General features: G+C 44.3%; 1 protein-coding gene across 10 annotated transcripts in view; it reads left to right on the top strand.

Moving 5' to 3' along the window:
• Nucleotides 1-18982, top strand: part of PRRC2B (proline rich coiled-coil 2B) — a 49248-nt gene extending 30266 nt beyond the window's left edge. For 5 of the 10 annotated variants that reach the window (XM_082775840.1, XM_082775846.1, XM_082775838.1 and 2 more), the window contains 16 exons: nt 1173-1372; nt 2002-2147; nt 3307-3448; nt 4057-4139; nt 4833-5024; nt 5164-5358; nt 5802-5888; nt 6842-6946; nt 7526-7718; nt 8698-8795; nt 9162-9289; nt 10349-10589; nt 12109-12285; nt 12941-13032; nt 13636-13756; nt 14187-18982. In XM_082775840.1, coding sequence (XP_082631966.1) covers nt 1173-1372; nt 2002-2147; nt 3307-3448; nt 4057-4139; nt 4833-5024; nt 5164-5358; nt 5802-5888; nt 6842-6946; nt 7526-7718; nt 8698-8795; nt 9162-9289; nt 10349-10589; nt 12109-12285; nt 12941-13032; nt 13636-13756; nt 14187-14327 — 2341 coding nt within the window. In that variant the 3' untranslated portion in view covers nt 14328-18982. Of the gene's footprint in view, nt 1-1172; nt 1373-2001; nt 2148-3306; nt 3449-4056; nt 4140-4832; nt 5025-5163; nt 5359-5801; nt 5889-6841; nt 6947-7525; nt 7719-8697; nt 8796-9161; nt 9290-10348; nt 10590-12108; nt 12286-12940; nt 13033-13635; nt 13757-14186 lie in introns of those variants that run through there. The other 5 variants (XM_082775839.1, XM_082775843.1, XM_082775844.1 and 2 more) reach the window with 5 other exon arrangements.
• The last annotated feature ends 81 nt before the right edge of the window (nt 18983-19063 follow it).

Here is a 19063-nt window from a genome sequence, read left to right as displayed (position 1 = left end):
AAATCCTGATCTGTAACTCCAAACCTCTCCTGCTGTGGGTCCCTCAGGGAGCGTGCCAGAAAATAAAGCAAGGGTTGGGTTTATCTGGCATGGGTTGCTGTGGCTTGTGCAGGTTGAGCATCTCTAACCTGGCTTCCCAGGAGTGTGGTTGTGGCCTGAGAGCCACGTGTCATTGCCACTCCTAGCCATGCCTGAGCAAGGATTCTCTCAGTCCTTAGTGGAGCCCAGTGATGAATGGTAAGTGGTGCTGTATGTTCCTAACCTGCTGGGAGGAGCTCCTCCCGTGAGTACTAAGGATTAAGTATTTCATTGCAAGCGTCTAGTGAAGAATCTGATGCCACCAACATCAGAGACAGGATGCTGGGTTAGCTGTGCCTTGGTCCTGGCCAATTTGGCAGCTACCTTATTACTTTCCACTCCTAGGAACAGGAGATAAAGGTCCTTGTGCAGCTTCATCATATTGGGTTTAAAGCGCTGACAAATAGGCAACTTGGTCCTTGCTTGGCACCCAGCTCCCCCAACCCCAGGAGGCAGTAGCTAATCGTAGCTTACATGGAAGTGAGGGAGAGGAGAGCTGATGTCAGGAGAGATGCGTGCTGGTAGAGAAAGTGAGGGAAGGGGAAAGCTGCTCCCTGCCCCTGCTGCCTTTAATCATGCCTCTTTTTTGAGTTGAACCCTTGAGAAAGGATGTGTGGTTGATGGTCAAAGGGGCAAAAACTTCTGGGAGAAACAAAAAGGGGAAAATGACTTTTTTGTTTCAGTGTTGCCAGTTTCTCTCCATCTTCCTTCCCTTCAGCTTATGCCTGCTGGGAAGTGTGTGCCAATTGCAAAGACAAGCAGGGGAACGATTGGGGCAGTGTCACAGGAGGTCAGGAGACACTGGTTCAGAAGCACAGAGCCCTCCCATGGGGACAGGCTAGGTTATCAGCTCTGTTGGGGAGCAACCTGTTGGTTGACTCATGAGCACAGGTTCTATTTCCATCCCATTTCCTCTTCTAATGAGTTATGTGCTCAGAATTAATATCTACCTTCAGTTGCGCAAAGGCTGAAGAAGAATGAGATATGATTAGAAACCTGGCAAGGAAAATACAGCCCATGGGGTTTTGTTTGTTTTCTTGCTGCTACTTTTCATCTTGTAACAAATCTAATTCCTTTCTCTTCTTTCCTTGTAGATCTCCAGAAGAAGGAGGAGGCCTTGGGAACACCAGTGGTGGAAGCAACCACTCCATTTACAGCCTGGACAGGGCCTCCCATGCTAACTCAGAGAGTGCTGAAGGGCCGGGTAAAAAGCCAGAGAAGGAGCCCAAATCCACTGCGCAGAGAGCAAGCGAGAAGGGAGAGGTGTTGTCACAGTTCGAACTGAATTATGGAAGTGAGTGTCTTATTTCTTTTCTACGGGATAACTAACACACTGTGGCTGACTTCAAGCAAGGCAAATTCAAACCAGTGTAACTTAATAAATGTGTCTAGATTATTTTCTGTTTACTTATACAGGAAGGTTGCAGTGCGTCTAAATAGGGACGACATGGAAGGCAATTGGGTTTTAAATTTAAAACCCAAACTTTCAGCCAAATCTGACAGAAATCAAATCTGTCTTTCATGGAAAGTTTGGTTCTAGTAAGCTGTTAAATTTCAAGCCCAAAATACATTACATAGTGAGAAGGAAATTGAAAGAACATCTAAAGTGGGCCTCGGGTTCCTTCCTGCTGATAACACATCTGAAGTTACTTGAGCTAACACGTGTTCCCAAGCTCTCCTAGCTGGAGCATGCTCACCTCGAGGCAGAGGACAGCAAAGCAGTGGTGGACAATGTGACTAGTAGATGTCTGTTCTGTGCCTTAGTTTTCAAAGCTTAGCTGCAGTGCTGCTGGCTAAACTTGTTTGCTTGTGTATGGATTCTATTTGGAACACACTCTTTAAATGAGTGCAGTTTCAAAGCTTTATATGCATACACACATGCACAATTTTTATTATTTTTTTTCCCATGTTCACTTTGTTTAGGTACCATCATTGATAATCGGGTGTCGAGCACAGCAGAAGAGAATGAAGTAGGTTCAATGGCAGGTGAAGGCTTCATTGAAGTTCTTACCAAAAAGCAGCGCCGTTTGCTGGAAGAGGAACGGAGAAAGAAGGAACAGGCTGCTCAGGTAAGGAGTAGAAGGCAGAAAAAACTTGAACTGTTAGGCTATTTTGACAGTAGTCAGAGGTACAAGGCCCCCAAAAGTGTTTGGATAAGCAGAAAAACGCAGTTGGCCAAAGTAGGATTGATCTGGTATCAGGCCTGGGAAATGTATTTTAGCTTTGATGGCAGGGGCTGTTGGTCTGAAAAGGATAGTTTGAAGATTTCTGATTATTCTCATCTAGCAGAATCATTAATTGTGAGTCAAGGAGGGTTTCTTTAAAGTGAGACTTACTCAAAGCGACTTGACTTACTGAGCCTGTTGGTGGGACACTGGGCAGCAGTGAGCAGTGGAGGACCTCTGCACCCTCTGGCCACATCAACGTGTTACTGTTAGAACAGGATGTGGTAGCTTCTTTGCCAGGCTTACCAGTTTTGTGTCTGGGCACCTTACCAGAAAGAAAAACAAACTGGAACTCTCACAGTTTTATGTTCAGAATAGGGTAATGGAGTTGATTTATAATAAAAGGTTTAAGACTGTAATGTGGATAGCTTAGTTAAGTAACATCTAGGAGGGAGGAATTTGTCTGCATGTACTAGGAGAAAAGAGTATTTTAACGTGAAAGGAGACTTAATAAAATGTGGAGGATGAAATGCAAGTAAAAAGCATCACTGGGAAATGCTTTCTGGCAGGGGAGGCTCGTGGTGGGTGGAGTAAATCTTCCAAGCAAAGCTATAAAAGCCTGGTTGCTTGGTTTTTAAAATTAGCTGAGGACAACGTGTGAATGGGCAACAGGAATGGTCTTGAAGTTTTAAAGAGATGTGCTTCTCCCTCCGTCCAAAGCTTGGTACTGTGAAAGAGCCATCTCTATATGGTGAAATTATGACTTGATCTTTCTTTGTCTGGAGCGAAGAAGAGGAATTAAGCAGAGCAAGTCTGATGTACGAGTGATACCACTTTGCTTTGTGCTGCGAACACTCCCTAGCACCCTGAAAAAAAAACAAACAACAACATGCTGCTGAAGACAGCATTTTTTCACGTTCTTGTGAAACACAGTTTTGTTGCATGGGTTAGGGGCTCTTGACATTGCAGTGTTTAGAAACCCAGGGATCAGACTTGCCTGGAGCAGGCTTTGTTAGCCCCAGTTCAGCGACAGGTCTTAGAGCTTGTGTCTTTTCTCTGTCAGGCACCAGCTAAGGCCCGCGTCCTTCAGTCTCGCATCCCTCCTCGATTTGCTAAGAAGCAGAACAGCTTGTGCTTGGAGCAAAGTGATGTAACAGTGTCTGGAAACAGCCTGGGCACAGAGATCTGGGAGAGCAACAGCCCAGGTAAGTTTGTATGTTTGGTTTAGAGTATTTCATGAAAGTGGGGAATCCTCAGGTGTGTGTAGGAAGGACAGGGTGTCCGTGCTTATGAGGAGACAACTTTCTATTTTCTGATGCTGGAGGTGGGAAGGGAGCTAGCAGACATCTGTTCAAAACTGTACTGTTTAACCATCCTTCTCTTGTTGACCATGTCAGTCTCCTAATCTGGTTCCTGGGCCTTCTTGTGAGATCAAGGTCCTGCGCAATGTTTTTCTAGGCTTGTTGGGTTGGATCTACTTCAGCTGCTTTCTTATTGTGCCTTCCTCTTTTCTCATCCTCCATCACTGAATATCTAGAGCCTTCCTTGTTTCTATCTCTGCTCCTTCTTTCTCCTATCGTTCTCATGTTCCCAAAGAAATCTCTTGTCCCTGTTCTCTGCCTCCCTCTCTGCAGCCTGTCTATTCTGTGCTGTCATGTCTCAGCTGACTGGGGAGCAATGGCTTTTTGTGGTGGTGAAAATATCCTTTCTCGTGTCCAGAAATGGGATGTTAATCACGCAGCATGCGTGGTGTACAAGATGTGCCCACAGTTTCGTGTTAAGCAGCTGAACTCTGCCCTCCCTTTTCTTCCAGCTCTTTCCGTTCAGTCTCCTGGAAGTGATTCCTGGAGCAAGCCTGTAAATACCTTTAATGGTACTGAATCTAGCTCCGCTGAGGTAAGTGGCACCTAATGTGCCATTCAGGTATCTCATGTACGATGTACTGAAGTAGGTGGCTTATGCTTCTCCATGCTCCATCTGTGCTTAGTGACTGTCAGCTCTGCTTGTGCAATTTTAAACTGTCTCTCTGCAGCTCTGATTTGAGCTTCATGCTGCTCTAACCTAGAGGGCCAAGTGATGCGTAGCGCTACACATGGGTATAAATCTGTAGTAACTCTCTGGTAGGGGTATTCCAGGGTTATGCTCCTAACTGGAGGCAGCGTGTTGTCCAGGATGGTGGAAGCCCATAGCTAATTTTTGTTTCATTCCATGAGCAGTGTGTAGCTATAGCCTAAACGCAGGGACGGCAGAGGAAGTTCCAGAATGCTTCACCTCTGGAGACCAGAGCCCAAATCTGGTTTGGGTTACAAGTGTAATGAGTTTGGAAGTCTCTGCCTTGTTGCCACGTGCGACACTTTGGCCTTTATTCTAAAGCCAGAGTCGGGTTAATGCTTTGGTTAGCCCAGCTCAGAGTTGTGTGGAGGTGAAGCAGTAGCCAAGGGATGCTGCAGGTCAAGACCAACTCCTTGCAGTTAACCAAGAATGTGATTTGAAAAGGGGACGTGGTCTTGCTGTTTTCTGGGATTTTTTTCCTCTTTTGTGGAGCTGGGTCGGAGTCCGGGGCTTTAACACATTTCGTGCTTTGCATAGCAGGGTTTTAAAGGCAGCCAGGGGGATAGTGGCATTGACTTGAGCGCGGAGTCTCGGGAATCCTCCGCGACCTCCTCTCAGCGCAGTTCTCCATATGGCACCCTCAAACCAGAGGAGATGAATGGGGCTGGCCTGGTGGATCCAAAGCCTGACTGCCAGAAGGAGCAAGTGCAGAAGCAATCTGATAAAAAGGTAATCTGGATTTGCAGCCAAGCCAGAGCACGTAGTGAGAGACCTTGTGAAGTGGTTCTGTTGTTCTTGATAGCATTTTTAAGGCTTGAGATTGGGTTATTTGGTCTTTGTGTCTCAGCCTCTCTGCTTTCCTGTTAAGGATTCAGATCAAGGCTCAGGACAGAACAAGGAACACAAGCCTGGACCAATCGGCAACGAACGCTCCCTGAAAAACAGAAAGGGTTCGGAGGGAACGGAACGGCTGGAAGGGAATATTCCCCCTGTTAACGGGGTGGAAATTCACGTGGATTCTGTACTTCCTGTGCCACCCATTGAATTTGGAGTAAATCCTAAAGTGAGGATTGAATTTAATTTTATCTTCTTGGTGGTTTGAGCTTGTCGAGATGTGGACGGTGGTTTGAGGCAGCAGGATTATTTAGAGGAAGCTTCCAGCACGTATGCTGTAGCTTTGCCTTAGATTTCATTATTGACACAAACCAGGTGCTCAAGATGTCTTGGCAAATGCATAATGTCCTTTTAGAAATAGTGTCCCAAGGACCATTTGGGGTGGTGACAGAGGTGATGGACAAGATCATGGCCTTCTAAAGCTTTGTGTGCCTCTGGGGGTTGTCTGCTACTGAGTGCTGAGAAGTGTCTCCATGTTCTCTTTCAGCAAGGCTTACTGGAGGACAGTCTTTAGTTTCTAGTGTCATGATTCAGGCTAAATTCATTAACCATGAGAAGCAGGTGGGTGGCCTTCAGGCCTCGATTTGAATTTTGTGTGTTCTGCTTTTTCAGGACTCTGACTTCAGCTTGCCACCTGGTTCTGCTTCTGGCACTGCAGCTAACCCTGTCACCAAATTGCAGGATGCCTTGGCCAGTAATGTAAGTATTTCTTTTTTTCTTTTGGCCTTGATTCATCTGAGCCTCTCCTTGGTTAAATCTCAGACAATTCCAAACAGAGCAAGAGTATTTCTTTGCAGTTCACTTAACACTTGATGCTTGGGCATCACATGTGACTAAAATCCATAATGGATATCTGTGCCCCTGAGGTACCTTGATGAAATGAGCATGGCTAGCTCAGGAGTGATACAGCGAGCAACTCCATTGTCATTCAGTGACCTCTGTAAGGCAAGAGGTTTAGCAGATCTCTGAGGTCGCCAGTCTCCTGCCCCGAGACTCAGAAGAGAGCTGATAATGGACACGATGTGGATAGTGGCATTCTTAGGCCTGGGCTGCTAGCTTCTTCAGAACACCTCATCTGCCACAGCAAGGCACAGAGCTGTATCTTGTTAGCCAGGCCCTCTGAGAGGTTTTCTAGCTTGTTCTAGCCATCTGTGTATTTCATTATTTTGTATGAAAGAGTGAGCACAGCGAAAGCTCAGCTTGTGACTCAGCTGTGGACAGCAATGTGAAAAACTCACGAAGCTGCTTTTGAAATGCCTTCAAGTTTGTAGGCTGTTAGGTTTAGGAGGTTTGTCTTAAAGGGTCTTTCTTTTCAGAAGTGCTCTTTCAGAAACAGATTCTGTCAGAAATTCAGGTAGATTCCAAATATGGTGGGGGGAGCACTTCTGCAGAATGAAGTTACTGGGTCAAATTGATGTTTAAATGGAAGCTGGTGTAATTCTACATAAAGGGAGTCATTGCACACTGCCAAAGCTTAATTTATTCCATCAGCAGAGTGGATAACAGTTGAACGCAGCACTTAACTCCTGCAGTACCACTGAGGATTCAGTCCTTTGAGGTGTAGTTACTATAGCTGCCAGCTGAGGCTGTGGTGCCTCTTGAAATTCTCACGAGAGTTACAGAGTATTCACCATTTACCAATCTCCCCTCAGGCAGGGTTAACGCAGTCCATTCCCATTCTGCGAAGAGATCATCACCTCCAACGGTGCATTGGCCTGAACCCAATGTCCTTCCCCACTGCAGACCTTACTCTTAAGGTAGGTAAGCTGGCAGGTGTGCTCGTCCTAGGCCCGGCTGCCTTGTCTTCTTGACCTGGGTAGTGAAGGGTGGAGAGATCTCTCCCAGAGTGTTTTGTCAGGCACTGCTAAATCTTTAATTAGCTCCTGTAAAAGTTATGCATATGTTCTATTCAGCATGGGAGGACAGGGGTGGGTTCCAACAGTCCTGGATGCTGAAGTCCTTATTGTAAAGTAAAAAAAAATGTCCAGCAAAGCTTTCCTGTTAGTGACTGTCTCAGGAGCTGGATAAGATAACAAACCAGTAATCCTAGACACCTACTGGTTTTAAAAAGAAGAAAGGCAACATGAAAAACCACTTTACCCTGCACCCTCTCCCCCCCAAAACAGTTCTGCAAATACCACAAGCGATGAATGTTTTTGATGGATGCTTGCCCATTGGGAATGGTTCTGAAGCCTCTTGACCTAAACCGTGCTAGCTTTCCATTATGCTTAGACTGGATTGAATTTGAAGTAAGAGTTTACAGATGAGCAGCCCTAGGCCTCAGTGTTCCCCTCCACATGTGAATTGTCTGCAGTTACTGCCCTTCATTTCCGTAGATGGAGTCTGCCCGTAAAGCTTGGGAAAACTCTCCTAGTTTACCAGAACAGAACTCTCCAGGAGGTGCAGGCTCGGGCATCCAGCCTCCTTCCAGTGTTGGAGCTTCCAATGGTGTCAGCTACAGCTCTTTTGGTGGAGTTTCTATGCCTCCTATGCCTGTGGCGTCCGTAGCACCTTCTGCATCTATTCCAGGTATTTGCAAACTGCAGCAGGAGTACTTGCACTGTTTGGTTGGATTCTAGTAGAGAGAGCACGGTGAGAATAGCTTCCGTGTAAATTAACAGACCGGTTGGTATTTAATGGATCTGTAAGGAGAATCAGGCAAGAAGGAAAAAGGGACTGTTTCCCCACATTAGAGAAGGTTACTTGAGTATTACCTACCCATCACTGTGTACTCAATAGAGTAGAAAGAAAGAGAAGAAACCCATGGCTGAGACACTTAATCCCGGTATCAAGCATTCTGGTACTCACTTTACTATTTAAAACTTTCTGTGTGTCACAAGTTCAGAGTACATTTTGCTCTTTGTACATAACAAAATACCTTACAGTTTGCATAACTCTGGGAGGTGAGAAGGTGTTGCTGTCCTTGAATTACAGAGGGAAAAGTTAAACACCATCTAACTTGACTGTGTTTATAATTAGGGAGAGTGTCAGGAAAAGAAAGAAGAAATGTACCTGGACTCTGATTCTTGGGTCCCAGAAGACCTCTCATGAATGCCTTTCTTACTTCTCAATTCAGGAAGGGAGTGGAATGTGCTGGGCAGAAGTGATAATGGGGCCACTGTAGGGAATATATTTGGAAAACAGATCGTTTCCAAGCATGGTGATTTCTTCTCTCCTCCACCCCGCCAAATTCTTCCCCCTTTTTGCTTGAAAACCCCTTGGTTCGAATATGTAAACAAAGGAGTGGCACACCACTTTCTTCTTGGTGCCACCCTTTGGTAAAAAATAGCTTTAGATTGCTTGTGTGAAGGTCTCACATGCCATGTTTGCCCTTTCCATCCCTCGTAGCTGCAAAGGTAAAATTGTTGTGGAGTCGGTTTCTGGCAGATAGGAAAAGTTTGGAGTGCAGGTGGCCAATTCCTGAACTGTTAGTCTTGATGGACCCACAGGTCTCTGCAGCGTACCCTGCCTGTACCCTGAGTTACAGCCTGTCTTCTCTGATGCTCAGGTAACCATATTCCACCCCTGTATCTGGATGGCCATGTGTTTGCAAGTCAGCCCCGCCTGGTTCCTCAGACAATACCTCAGCAGCAAAGCTACCAACAGGTAAGGGAGAAATCAAACTAGCTAATGGTTTCTCAGGAAGTCTTTCAGGGTCAGAAACAAGAAGTCATTTATTTCTCTGGCAGCCCAGAGGGGCTTAGGTGTGGCTCCCTTTAGCTTCCTTGAATGCTGCTTCCCAGTAGGTGTTACAGGTTAGTGAAATGAAAGGGAGGGAATTGCTTTTTTCTTTGTATCAGTGCCTTTATATCAATGCTCCTGTTCTGTGGAAGAAGGAGGGGCTGGGTAAAGCTGCAGTGTAGGTAATTGTCACGGCACATTGACTCACTGAGGAAAATGATGGCTTTTTAAGAGTCTGGGAGAGCTTCTGGCTGCTCTCATACCTCTCAGTCATCTTAATTTCTCCTGCAGGCCGCTGCTGCTCAACAGATTCCCATTTCCCTCCACACATCCTTACAGGCCCAAGCTCAGCTTGGCCTGAGGGGTGGTCTGCCTGTTTCCCAGTCCCAGGAGATGTACAGCTCCATACAGCCCTTCAGGTAACTGCTTCCAGTTTTTCATTTCCTTGTGGCCTTAACTCTTCTGTTGCTTATGGGGAAGTAGATTGGTCAGATACTCTGTATTCATCTCCTCTTCCTCCTTTGACATCTTGTTTCTATTTCATAGTAACAGGGCTGGGAAGCATTGGGGTGGAGAACAAGGTTATCAGGGTACATAAGGGCTCTTTGTAGCATGCTTCTTTGTAAGACAGTGGCAAAGAAAAATTGTATTTAGTTGTAATGCCTCAAAGGGGGAGGCAAATCCTGAGAAAGATGCGGAAAGAGGAGGTTTGTGGGTTGGAATACAATTTTTTTAATGAGAAATTCAGAGCCTGCTGCTTACTGGATTTGGTTTATGACTGTGCTAAGAGATGGCTTGATCAGAGCTGAGTACCTGCATAAGGGCATTGCATAACATTTTTTATTAGATAAAAACTGCAAGACGAGAACAGAGTGAATGTTTGCTCTTTGGGTAAAATATAGTAAGATTCAAATTAGAAATCAAACTAATGTAAGAAACATCAAGAGTACTTGGCTAAAAGAACTGCTTACTAGAAGTGAAGGAATGAGACGTCCTCTTCAGAGTTGGGCTGGCTGTGAGAATCGTTCTGCATAAGATGAGAGCAAGTGGTCAGAATGGTACTTTGAGGCCTCAAAACTAGACATGGAGATTTAAAAAAATAAATTGCTAGAGCTGGCTGAATCTTCAATTTCTGATTTCTACTTTGAAAAACTGCTACAGACTTCTGGTTACTTGGATCCTCTCCTTACTGCTAATCCAGAGCATATTGTGCAGAACATTAGTATTTAAATTTTGGATGGGACATGCTGTCATTCTGTTGAATGTTCCTGCAACACAAGGACGTGGTTGTAAGGGCTTAAAAGTGGAAGTAAAAGAAAAATCCTGTCTGTAAAAGAGACTGCATCTTAGTTCTAAGCTATCAATTCGGTAGATACTCTGAGATCTACTTGCAAGCCACATCTATCCTGATAGTGGTATGTGTGTACAGTCTCTAAAGGTTTTCTGCCTAGTGACTTAAGCATGTTTTTCTTCCCCAGGTCTCAGGTGTACATGCACCCCAGTCTGTCTCAGCCCAGCACGATGGTCCTGACAGGAGGCACTGCTCTGAAGGCTCCGTATTCCGCCTTCCCAGGCATGCAGCCCTTGGAGGTGGTGAAAACCCAGTCTGGGTCCCCCTATCAGCCCATGAACGGAAGCCAGGCACTGGTTTATGAAGGCCAGATAAACCAGGCAGCTGGGATGGGAGCCTCCCAGATGATGGACTCTCAGCTTACACAGGTTAGGAGCAGGACTTTTCAAGCCACTCAGTTGTGCAGGGTTCCATGTGTTTCTGGGACTGGATTGGATATTTGTGCTTAGCCATGTGTTTCTGTGGGCTAAGCTCTCTGTAGGGACAAAAGGCTTCCCCAAGAGACTCTTCTGTGAGTCAATGAGCCATTGTTTCAAAGATGTAGCACTTTTATTTAATGTGATTCTTGCTGATTACTCGTCTGCCCCTGCTGAGATGCCCATTTGTTTTTTCTGTCTTGGATGTCTTTGGCCGCAAGATGAACATTTCATGCAGAATCAAACCTTACAGTACTTCCCGGGTAGGAGGTCATGATGTGATAGTTGTCCTAAAAGTACCACTTTCAAGAGCCAAATTCCCATCTCTTTCAGATTTAACATAGCTTCCAGAGTAATTAATGTTTTAATTAAAGCTCATGTATTTTCTCAGTTCATTTGGAATCCAGGTGGTCTTAATTTCTGTTGATCTGTTTGGCAGCATCTTAACAAGAATTTTACTGTGTGCCTTGGTGTAGGGTACAAAGCTTTTGTAAAGCACCATTCAGAAAAAGATCTTGAATCCTTTTGTGAGCATAGCTGTGTTCGTGGATAAATGTGTTCTGATTCTCTGTAGAGGTTTGGTACTTTCATTAAATTCAGCTTGCATGTGTTTTGTGCAACATGTTAAGGTTTATGGGGACCATTGATTTTTTACTTAAACAGGGTTTTCTATGTTGTGACTGACTTAAAAACAGTTAATTCTGAAAGTAATTTAGCTGAGGAAAATACAGAGAACACTGCCAAATTAAATATTTGAATAAATGCTTTATCCATAATAACCTAATAACCTGATCTCTTATGCTTGGATCACTGGGTAAATTTAGCCTTAAATTTTATTATTTTTGTCACAAAGTGGTGTCATAGAACCTCCCAAATCCAACAGTTGTGGGGAATAAAGGAAAAAAATAGAGAGAAAGGAGGCTGTTGAATCATGAGCTGCTCCTTGTAAATTAGGATTAATTGTTGCCATAATTGGTTTGAAATTTATTGCAGAACATGGAGAGGTAACTGTTACTTGCTCTAGAGTTCCACTCCCCAAAACATTTTGGCATGAAAGTAGAACACAATTCCTGATTTAGGTACTAAAGCTGCAAACAGGGTGTCTGACACTGACTCAGCTGTCTGACGCTGCTGTGGGATCAAGAGAAAAATCACCCATGCAGAGACCATGAGGAAGCCTGAAGAACGGGATGTAGGTTCTAGGCAAGGAGAAGAGCCCTGTGGCTGAGCACAGTTATGTTAAATCAATGCTATGTTAGAAACCCAGCTGGTAGGGTGTTGGCAACACTACCCGCACATGCATTTCAGTGTGAAATTTGCTCTGTTACATTAATTTGCATTTACTCTGTGCCAGACTGCACCGTTAGTGAGATTGCTTTTAGCAGTACCGTGCTTTCAGGGTATGGGGAGAGGGTGTGTCAAACCCCACACCGCTGCTGCCATTAAGTAACTACATGTCCTTATCACACAGTTAACAATGCCTGTGCCTGGCTCCCAGCTTCCTCTGCCCCGCTATGGCTCTGGCCAGCAGCCCCTGATTCTACCGCAGTCCATCCAGCTTCCTCAGGGGCAAAACCTGCCTGTAGGAGCTCCCCGAAGAATTCTCCCTCCTGGATCGCAGCCTTCAGTTCTTGCTACCAGCAGGGAGGTAAGGATTAACTCCTGCATGCTCATCTTGGCGTTCATTAACCCCTCTTGCACTGAAGTTTTGCTCTTTGATCTTGCTTGTTAAAGGGGATCTTTAAATATCAAAGCCAAGGCTTGATGTAAAAATGGAGGCCTTTCCTTCTCATCTAGAAAGCACAGGTCAGCAGCCTCCCAGGTTTTGCTGCTGGCCATCGTTCTGTTTCCAGGGAGCCCCATCCTGCCTTGATCCAGTTTGGAGTCTCCAGTTTTATTACATGTTTACACAGGTTTCCCCAGAGTGCTTGAGGGGTGGTGAGCTCCAGACACAGTTGGAATACTGCCCAGATATTTCACACTGTTGTGAAGCTTGTCCATTTGAGTAGGTATATTAATGTCATGTCTGGTTTGATGGATTTGTATCATAAGTTTTTCTACTCCAGGGGAAAGAAAGCACAGCAGTTAACTTCCAGGTTCAGTGTTTGCTTGTGCTCCTGGCTTGTTGATTTAATACAAGCGGATCATTTCACTTACAAGCCTCATTTACTTCACATGAAAAATGTTTCTTTTAATGGGCATGATGGGTAGAAGGGCAAAAACTTGGTTTATATGTTCATATGAAGTCATATCCGTTACTGTGGATGCAAAGATGATGTGCTCTCGCTCATTTTCCTCTGTAGTCCTCCCAAATGGAAATGAAAGGGTTTCATTTTTCCGACGGTAAACAGAACATGTCCTCCGGAGGGTCTGTACCATCACCACATGCATACAGGTAAATGCTGATGGAATTTAGCCTCTGTAGTCAGAACGGGGAGGTAGTAGTGTTCCCCATTTGCAGAGACGTGGTGCATACATCAGTGCTCTTTAAGATCTACTTGGATTTTCATGTGTAGAATGTGCTTACTGTAGTCCAAACACTTGTATTAAGTTGTATGATCGTGGCTTTCAGTTTTGAGTAGAGCCCAAGATGTCTCTGACTTGGTCATTTGTGCTTGTGGGAAGTACATAAAGCTGTTTTCCATGTCTTAAAGGCAAATTGGAATTGTGTTTTTTTGTTTGTTTGTTTTTTGTTTTCTTGTCTGTTGTTAAGATAGAAATTTGTGGAACACTGCCCAAATGTTTTAGTTCCAGCATGGTCTCATCTTCTCAAGATGTGAGATGCTAATGCGTAGACATTCCAAACCTTCAGGTCACTGAGAATTTGGGGACTTGCAGTTACTTCATTTTATTTTTTTAACCTCTAACCAATCCATGTGTTGTCTTTTGGGCTGGGGAGCTCGTTGATCTGCACAGTACAGACTCATGCCCTGTCTACTGCTGCTTTCTACAGTCCTGTTTTCTTTCACACATGAATAAGGTTCTCGTTCCATTGTAGAATTTACTCCATGAATATTGTCGACTCTTCGATTTCCAGGCCTAGCTCTGCCAGCCCAAATGGGAAGCCGTCTGGACCAGCAGTTAGTATGGGCTCGGTGCAAGGACACTATGTACAACAGGTAGCGTATGTCAGCACTGTGACCCCACAGCGTCTGTGCTTCTAGTGTCACACTGGGGCCTTGTCCTCCAGAGGGGTGGCAGTGTAGTAAAGCTCTACGTGGAAGTTGTTTTTCCTGCAGGGAGGGCAAGAGAGTGGATGATGGGTGGGTGGGGACTGTACCGAGCCCGTGAGTAACGCTGTGTGATCAGAGATCAGGAGTAGGGGATGACCTGTCTTATGGTGCTTACGTTTTTTACCGTTGAGTTTTTATGGGCTCTTCAAGATCCTTATGTATAAGGTGTTTTAGGGAAAACAGAGTAACAGAACAGAGATAATACCTGAATTTTGGAGCAAATTTGATGACTTGCACGAGTGATGGTCACGGTTGGTTTTTGTATCTGCGTACAAGTATCTGTGCTATCTAATGCCTCCTTTCTGTGTATCAAAAGGCAAAGCAGCGGGTGGATGAAAGTAAAGCCAATCTGGGAGCAGTAAAGCTGCAAGAAACAGCATCCACAAACCAGATGAAGCCAGTGCGCACAGGAGCGATCAAACCTCAGGCAGTAAAAGTGGAGGAAAGCAAGGCCTAGGAGCACCTCTGATGCCCAGCTGGTCCTGAGAGGCACTGCAGCTAAGACTGGACCCCACTGGATCTCCTGAAAACTTCACCAGACCTACTCCCCGCCCCACACTGACTGACTACAGCGACATCATCCGAGTCCCTCTTCCAACAAAGCAGTTTGAAACAGTGGATATGACATTGACCTGCTTGCTTTAAAACAAACCAACCGTGTGACTTTTAAGTGGCTCGAGCCTTTTCTTTTTTTTTTTTTTTTTTTTTTTTTTTTTGCCCCATGCACAGGTAGCTGTGATAGCTCACTTGGCAAAGCCCATCCTTCTCCTTCCCTACTTCTGTCTAAGCAGAGTGGCAACTGGGGGAGAGGGGTTAGTTTGAGGTTTTTCATTTTAAAGGCAGCTGAGGTTTTTACAGAGAAAAAAAGAAGCTATATCCTTGTTTATAGCAGAACTTTTATATGTTCTATCACTTTTCCCCCCCCTTCTTTCTGCTTTCCCCATTCCTTCCAGAAAATAAGTCCGTTTAACTAAAATTATGTTCTGACAGAACCCTCCGTAGTTTTTATACATGGTTCTGTGCTATGCTTAGAATCAAGACTCCTAAACTGAGTTGGCTTAAGTGTTTTTTTTTCCCAGATGATCTAGCCTTTCAGATTAAGTGGAAAAACAAAAAACAAACAAAAAAAAGAAAACACAGGACAGTTATGGCATTCATTAATTTTTCAGTATTTTTGTTTTAAGCTAGAAGCAGTGCTTGCATTAGAAATCTGTACTGAAGGTATATAGTAAGTCAGTACATTCATCTTGAAACTTGCACCACTTTAACTGTAGCTTTGGGGTGCCTTGTGCACAACAAAATGTGGCATTTTCGTTTTAAGGAAAAGCACCAAAATTTCTGTTGCAAGCTCCTCTGGATCTGTTTTTTTTGTTTGTTTCGGATTTTATTTTAGTGACTGCCAAACACGCAGTGAAATGTAAATCATGGATTTACAAAATGTAAAATCTTCTAAGCGAAATCTCCTCATCGCACATGGGTCAGAAGAGTTGGCTAGCACCAACGGGTTTGTTTGGACTACTTTTTGTAGTTGTGATGCTCTCTTATGCTCCCTACCTTGGCCGCTCTAATTCTTCGTGTCTCCTGAGACTTGTTCTATATTGAGCTCATCCCTTGGGGCTGCTCTCCTAAGCTTTGTTCTTCTCCCTCTTCCCTTGGTCGGTCTTTCTGTTCCTGTCATGGCCTCTTGTAAAATTTGCATAGAAACGCATTAGTAAGGGAGCCCCTCTGCAAGGCAGCCTTTTTAGCACACTTGGAACCTCCTTTTTTCGGTTGGAAGCGCATGGTTACAGAGCCAGTTTGGAATCATCCTTTTGATCTCCTTCCCCAGGTGAACAGCAAAGGGTTCTTTAGTTTTGATGTAATTGCATATAGCACATACACGGTGTCACAACCTTACACTTCCTCGCCAGTATTTGATGGTATATGAAAGGAGGGTCCCAGTGGGAGTGGGTTGGGTTTTTATTTCTTTGGTTATTTGGTTTTCAGTTTGTGTGCTGCGTGTGTGTGCGCGTGTGTATGTAGATTTTAGGATGGACTTGCAAGTTCCTGAAAGTGCTTGGAGTCCTTCAGCTGATCGTAGTCTTAAGTATCAGCTACTTTCAGCTAACCTGGTTTGTGTTGTTTAGCTCTTTCAAAATGTGAAGTAGGCTGGTCACTCTGAAATGATGGAAAGAAAACTTAATTTCCACAGTAGGTGATAGCTTGCTAACTGGTTGTGCCGTCAGCATCTGCTAGATGGCAGCAAGTCATTTGTTGGTGGTTCCAAAGAAGATATTTTGAACAAAGAATGTATTTGGGAAGGGATCTGAAAGGTGTTCTTGTTTCTTTTCTTGTTGCTTTTTTCCCCCTTTCTTGGAAAGATCTTTCATAACTTTCTAGGGATGCATTTGAAGTTTTAAGCTAGGTATAAATAAGAATTTTATACAGTAGCTTTAAAAAGAGCTTAGAAACCTAAACTAACTTAGAAATAGTATGTTCCCTCTCCACAGGTGTCCCCGTTGACTGTGGCAGAGAACCTGAAGGGAAAGGGATAGGATGGTACTTTTAAGGAAAAGTAAGAGCTCTTTTTTTGTTCCTCATGTTTTATGGATTTTTAACTTCAGAGCAGTGTGTGCCAGAGTACCTCCCTAGAGTACAGGGTTTGAGATTAAGCGACAAATATTTCCTTAGCTTTCAAACATCTCCCAGACCTGCTTCCTCATCTGCTAGTCCTGCTCCCGACATTTTCCAAAGATTGCTCCACTAGTAAGTCATCCCACCCCCCTTTTTTATTTTCTTCCTTGGAATATCATGAACAACAGAGTTGTCTTTAATTCTTTTTTTTTATTATCCTCCTGCCCAGCTGGCCCTAGCTAATATCAGCTCAGAATCTAACTGTAATGGCTAAAGAGACTTATCCAGGCTCCCTTCTTCTCATCTCTTTCCTACCCTAAACACACTACTTAAGCTTTACAAAGACACTAACCTCTTTCCTCCCACCTATATGACTTTAAAATGGTCAAATGTGTTGGAGAAACTGGGTTATTGATAGATGCAAGATATTGCAGTCCCTCTGGTGTAAATGCCATCAGAACTACGATACTTCCTGTTGAAAAAGGTCACCCTTCTTTCTAACTCCCCCCATCCTTCCCCCAACAGAATAAAACACTAGAATTTATTTATACGTATTTGATGTTGTAGGTCTAGGTGAAAAAGTAATTGTTTCACTGCTCTATTTATATATTATGTCTGAATTATTCTGTGCAGGAAAGGCCAAGAAATGCATGTGAGCTTCATTCCATTCCTCTCCTTTGCGTGACTGTCAGCTGCAGTTGGCAAGACGCTCTTTCACTTAATGGAGTTTTGTGTGTTGGAAAGCAGTTTTAGAGCCCAAATTTCTAAGGTGCAATATCCTTCTCTGGCATGTATTTTTGTTTAAAGCTAGCTTGAGGTTACTGCATTTTGCAGTGCTCTCAAGTCGCAAGGAAGGTCTCTGATCCTCAACATGCAGAAATGCCAGGGGTGCTGGTGCACTGATTAAAAGGTCAGCTTGGGGAAGAGGAGAATGGAGATGTACTGAATGTTGAGATGGTTTATAGGGGGATACTTCTGCTTGCCGTCTATATTGCTGAAGGGTAGGGTCCTGATGATTTATTCCTTTGCGAGTTGCTTTTGCTTTTACTGGAAATCTGGTACTAAATTGCAGGCTCCTGCTGGAAAGGTGCAGTGTGCAGTGGGAGGGAGAGGTGGGATCCATATTTCAGCAAAAATGGGTGAGGCAGAAATATTCAGAGACTGACTTTGCTGCTTTTTGTGCAGATGGAGGCCTGAAGCACGTGCGTAACCAGCTCTGTATGCAGTGATTCACGGCCTAGCAGCTGCGTTCAGTGCTGCTTTCCTCTCAGCTCAGCCTGCTTTTGGCTCTTGAGAGAGAAAAAAAAAAAAAAAAAAAAGGTTAGGGGAAAAAAGCAAATGACAGGTGGAAGCAGCACAGTCACCAGTGAAACAGGTATTGTTGATCTCTCATAATTCACTCCTGGCTCTGCCAGGTGACAGCTCTACAGTCAGTAGTCAGTCCCTCTGAATGTGTTTGCAGCCCATTGAACTCCACATGTGTTCGTGCTCATGCAGAGAGGCACTCCATTTAACAGTTTCCTTGCAAGAATGCTGCAAAGCTACAAGCTGCCCTGTGGTTCCTGTGTATTTATAGATATATATGAAAAAACGAGCTTAGCATTTTTGCTATGTCTCACCTTCTGGCAGGCTACTATATTCACTTTGAAGCGAGCACCACTGCATGCGAAGGTCTTGTTCTGTTGCGTTTTGTTAACCTTCTGTTTTGCTTCTGGCTAGTTAAGCACAGGTTAATTCCTTGTAGCGTGGGTTATTTTCGATATACAGCAGCCTAGTTTCCTTACAAGAGAGATGCACTTGTAAGAATTACCTTACAACAGGCATCGGGATACTTGGTTGTGGCCCGGCAGTAGGAAACAAGAATTTTGCTGAAGCAGACTGCTGCCTGTGATGCGACAGCAGCAATCCACCGACATTTATTTGTTTTATTGTTGTTTTGATCCAAAGACCACCACATTTTCCTAGCGGCTGCGGGCACCCACTTGTGTTTGCTGTGTCCCCGCCAGCTCAGGAGGGCTGCGGCCGCCCCCGTGACCCTGGAATCACAGCAGCAGCAGCGAGGCGCTCCCCCCTTAGCATGTCTCAAGGCGTCGTCCTTAGCTGGAATCCTTCCTCTGGTTCTGTATAAATTGCATTTGTTGTTTCTCAAGGGGATATTGTACTCCTTACAGCTTTTAACCTCATGACCTGTATAGTAAATCTTTTTTGGCCTTTCCTCTCTTTGTCTTTTCATGTAGACCAGATATTTGAAAGGGCAGACGATGGATAATTGTGTAACGTGCAACCTGTTTATATTTTTTGGAAACTTTTACTTGGACCGGAACTCGAATCACGGCATCACCAGGCCAGTTGCGGCACACTCTTTATTGCCCTTTTTCCTCGTTTCAGTACCTATTGTTTCTCCTTTCAAATATGTGATTGTATTAGCTCTTTCCATATGAAAGAATTCTCCTTATTTAAATAAAAAAATTAAAAAAAAATAAAGCAGGTTATGCTTTTCTCAAATTCTTAAGGCCTTCCTCTCGTTCTTTTAGTTAAAGGTTTTAAGGCAAACGGGGTTATTTTTAAGATTTTTGAAGA

Source organism: Aythya marila (assembly GCF_965140915.1).
Source record: "Aythya marila genome assembly, chromosome: 19".
Lineage (NCBI taxonomy): Eukaryota > Metazoa > Chordata > Aves > Anseriformes > Anatidae > Aythya > Aythya marila.
This window is presented reverse-complemented; position numbering and strand designations above follow the sequence as displayed.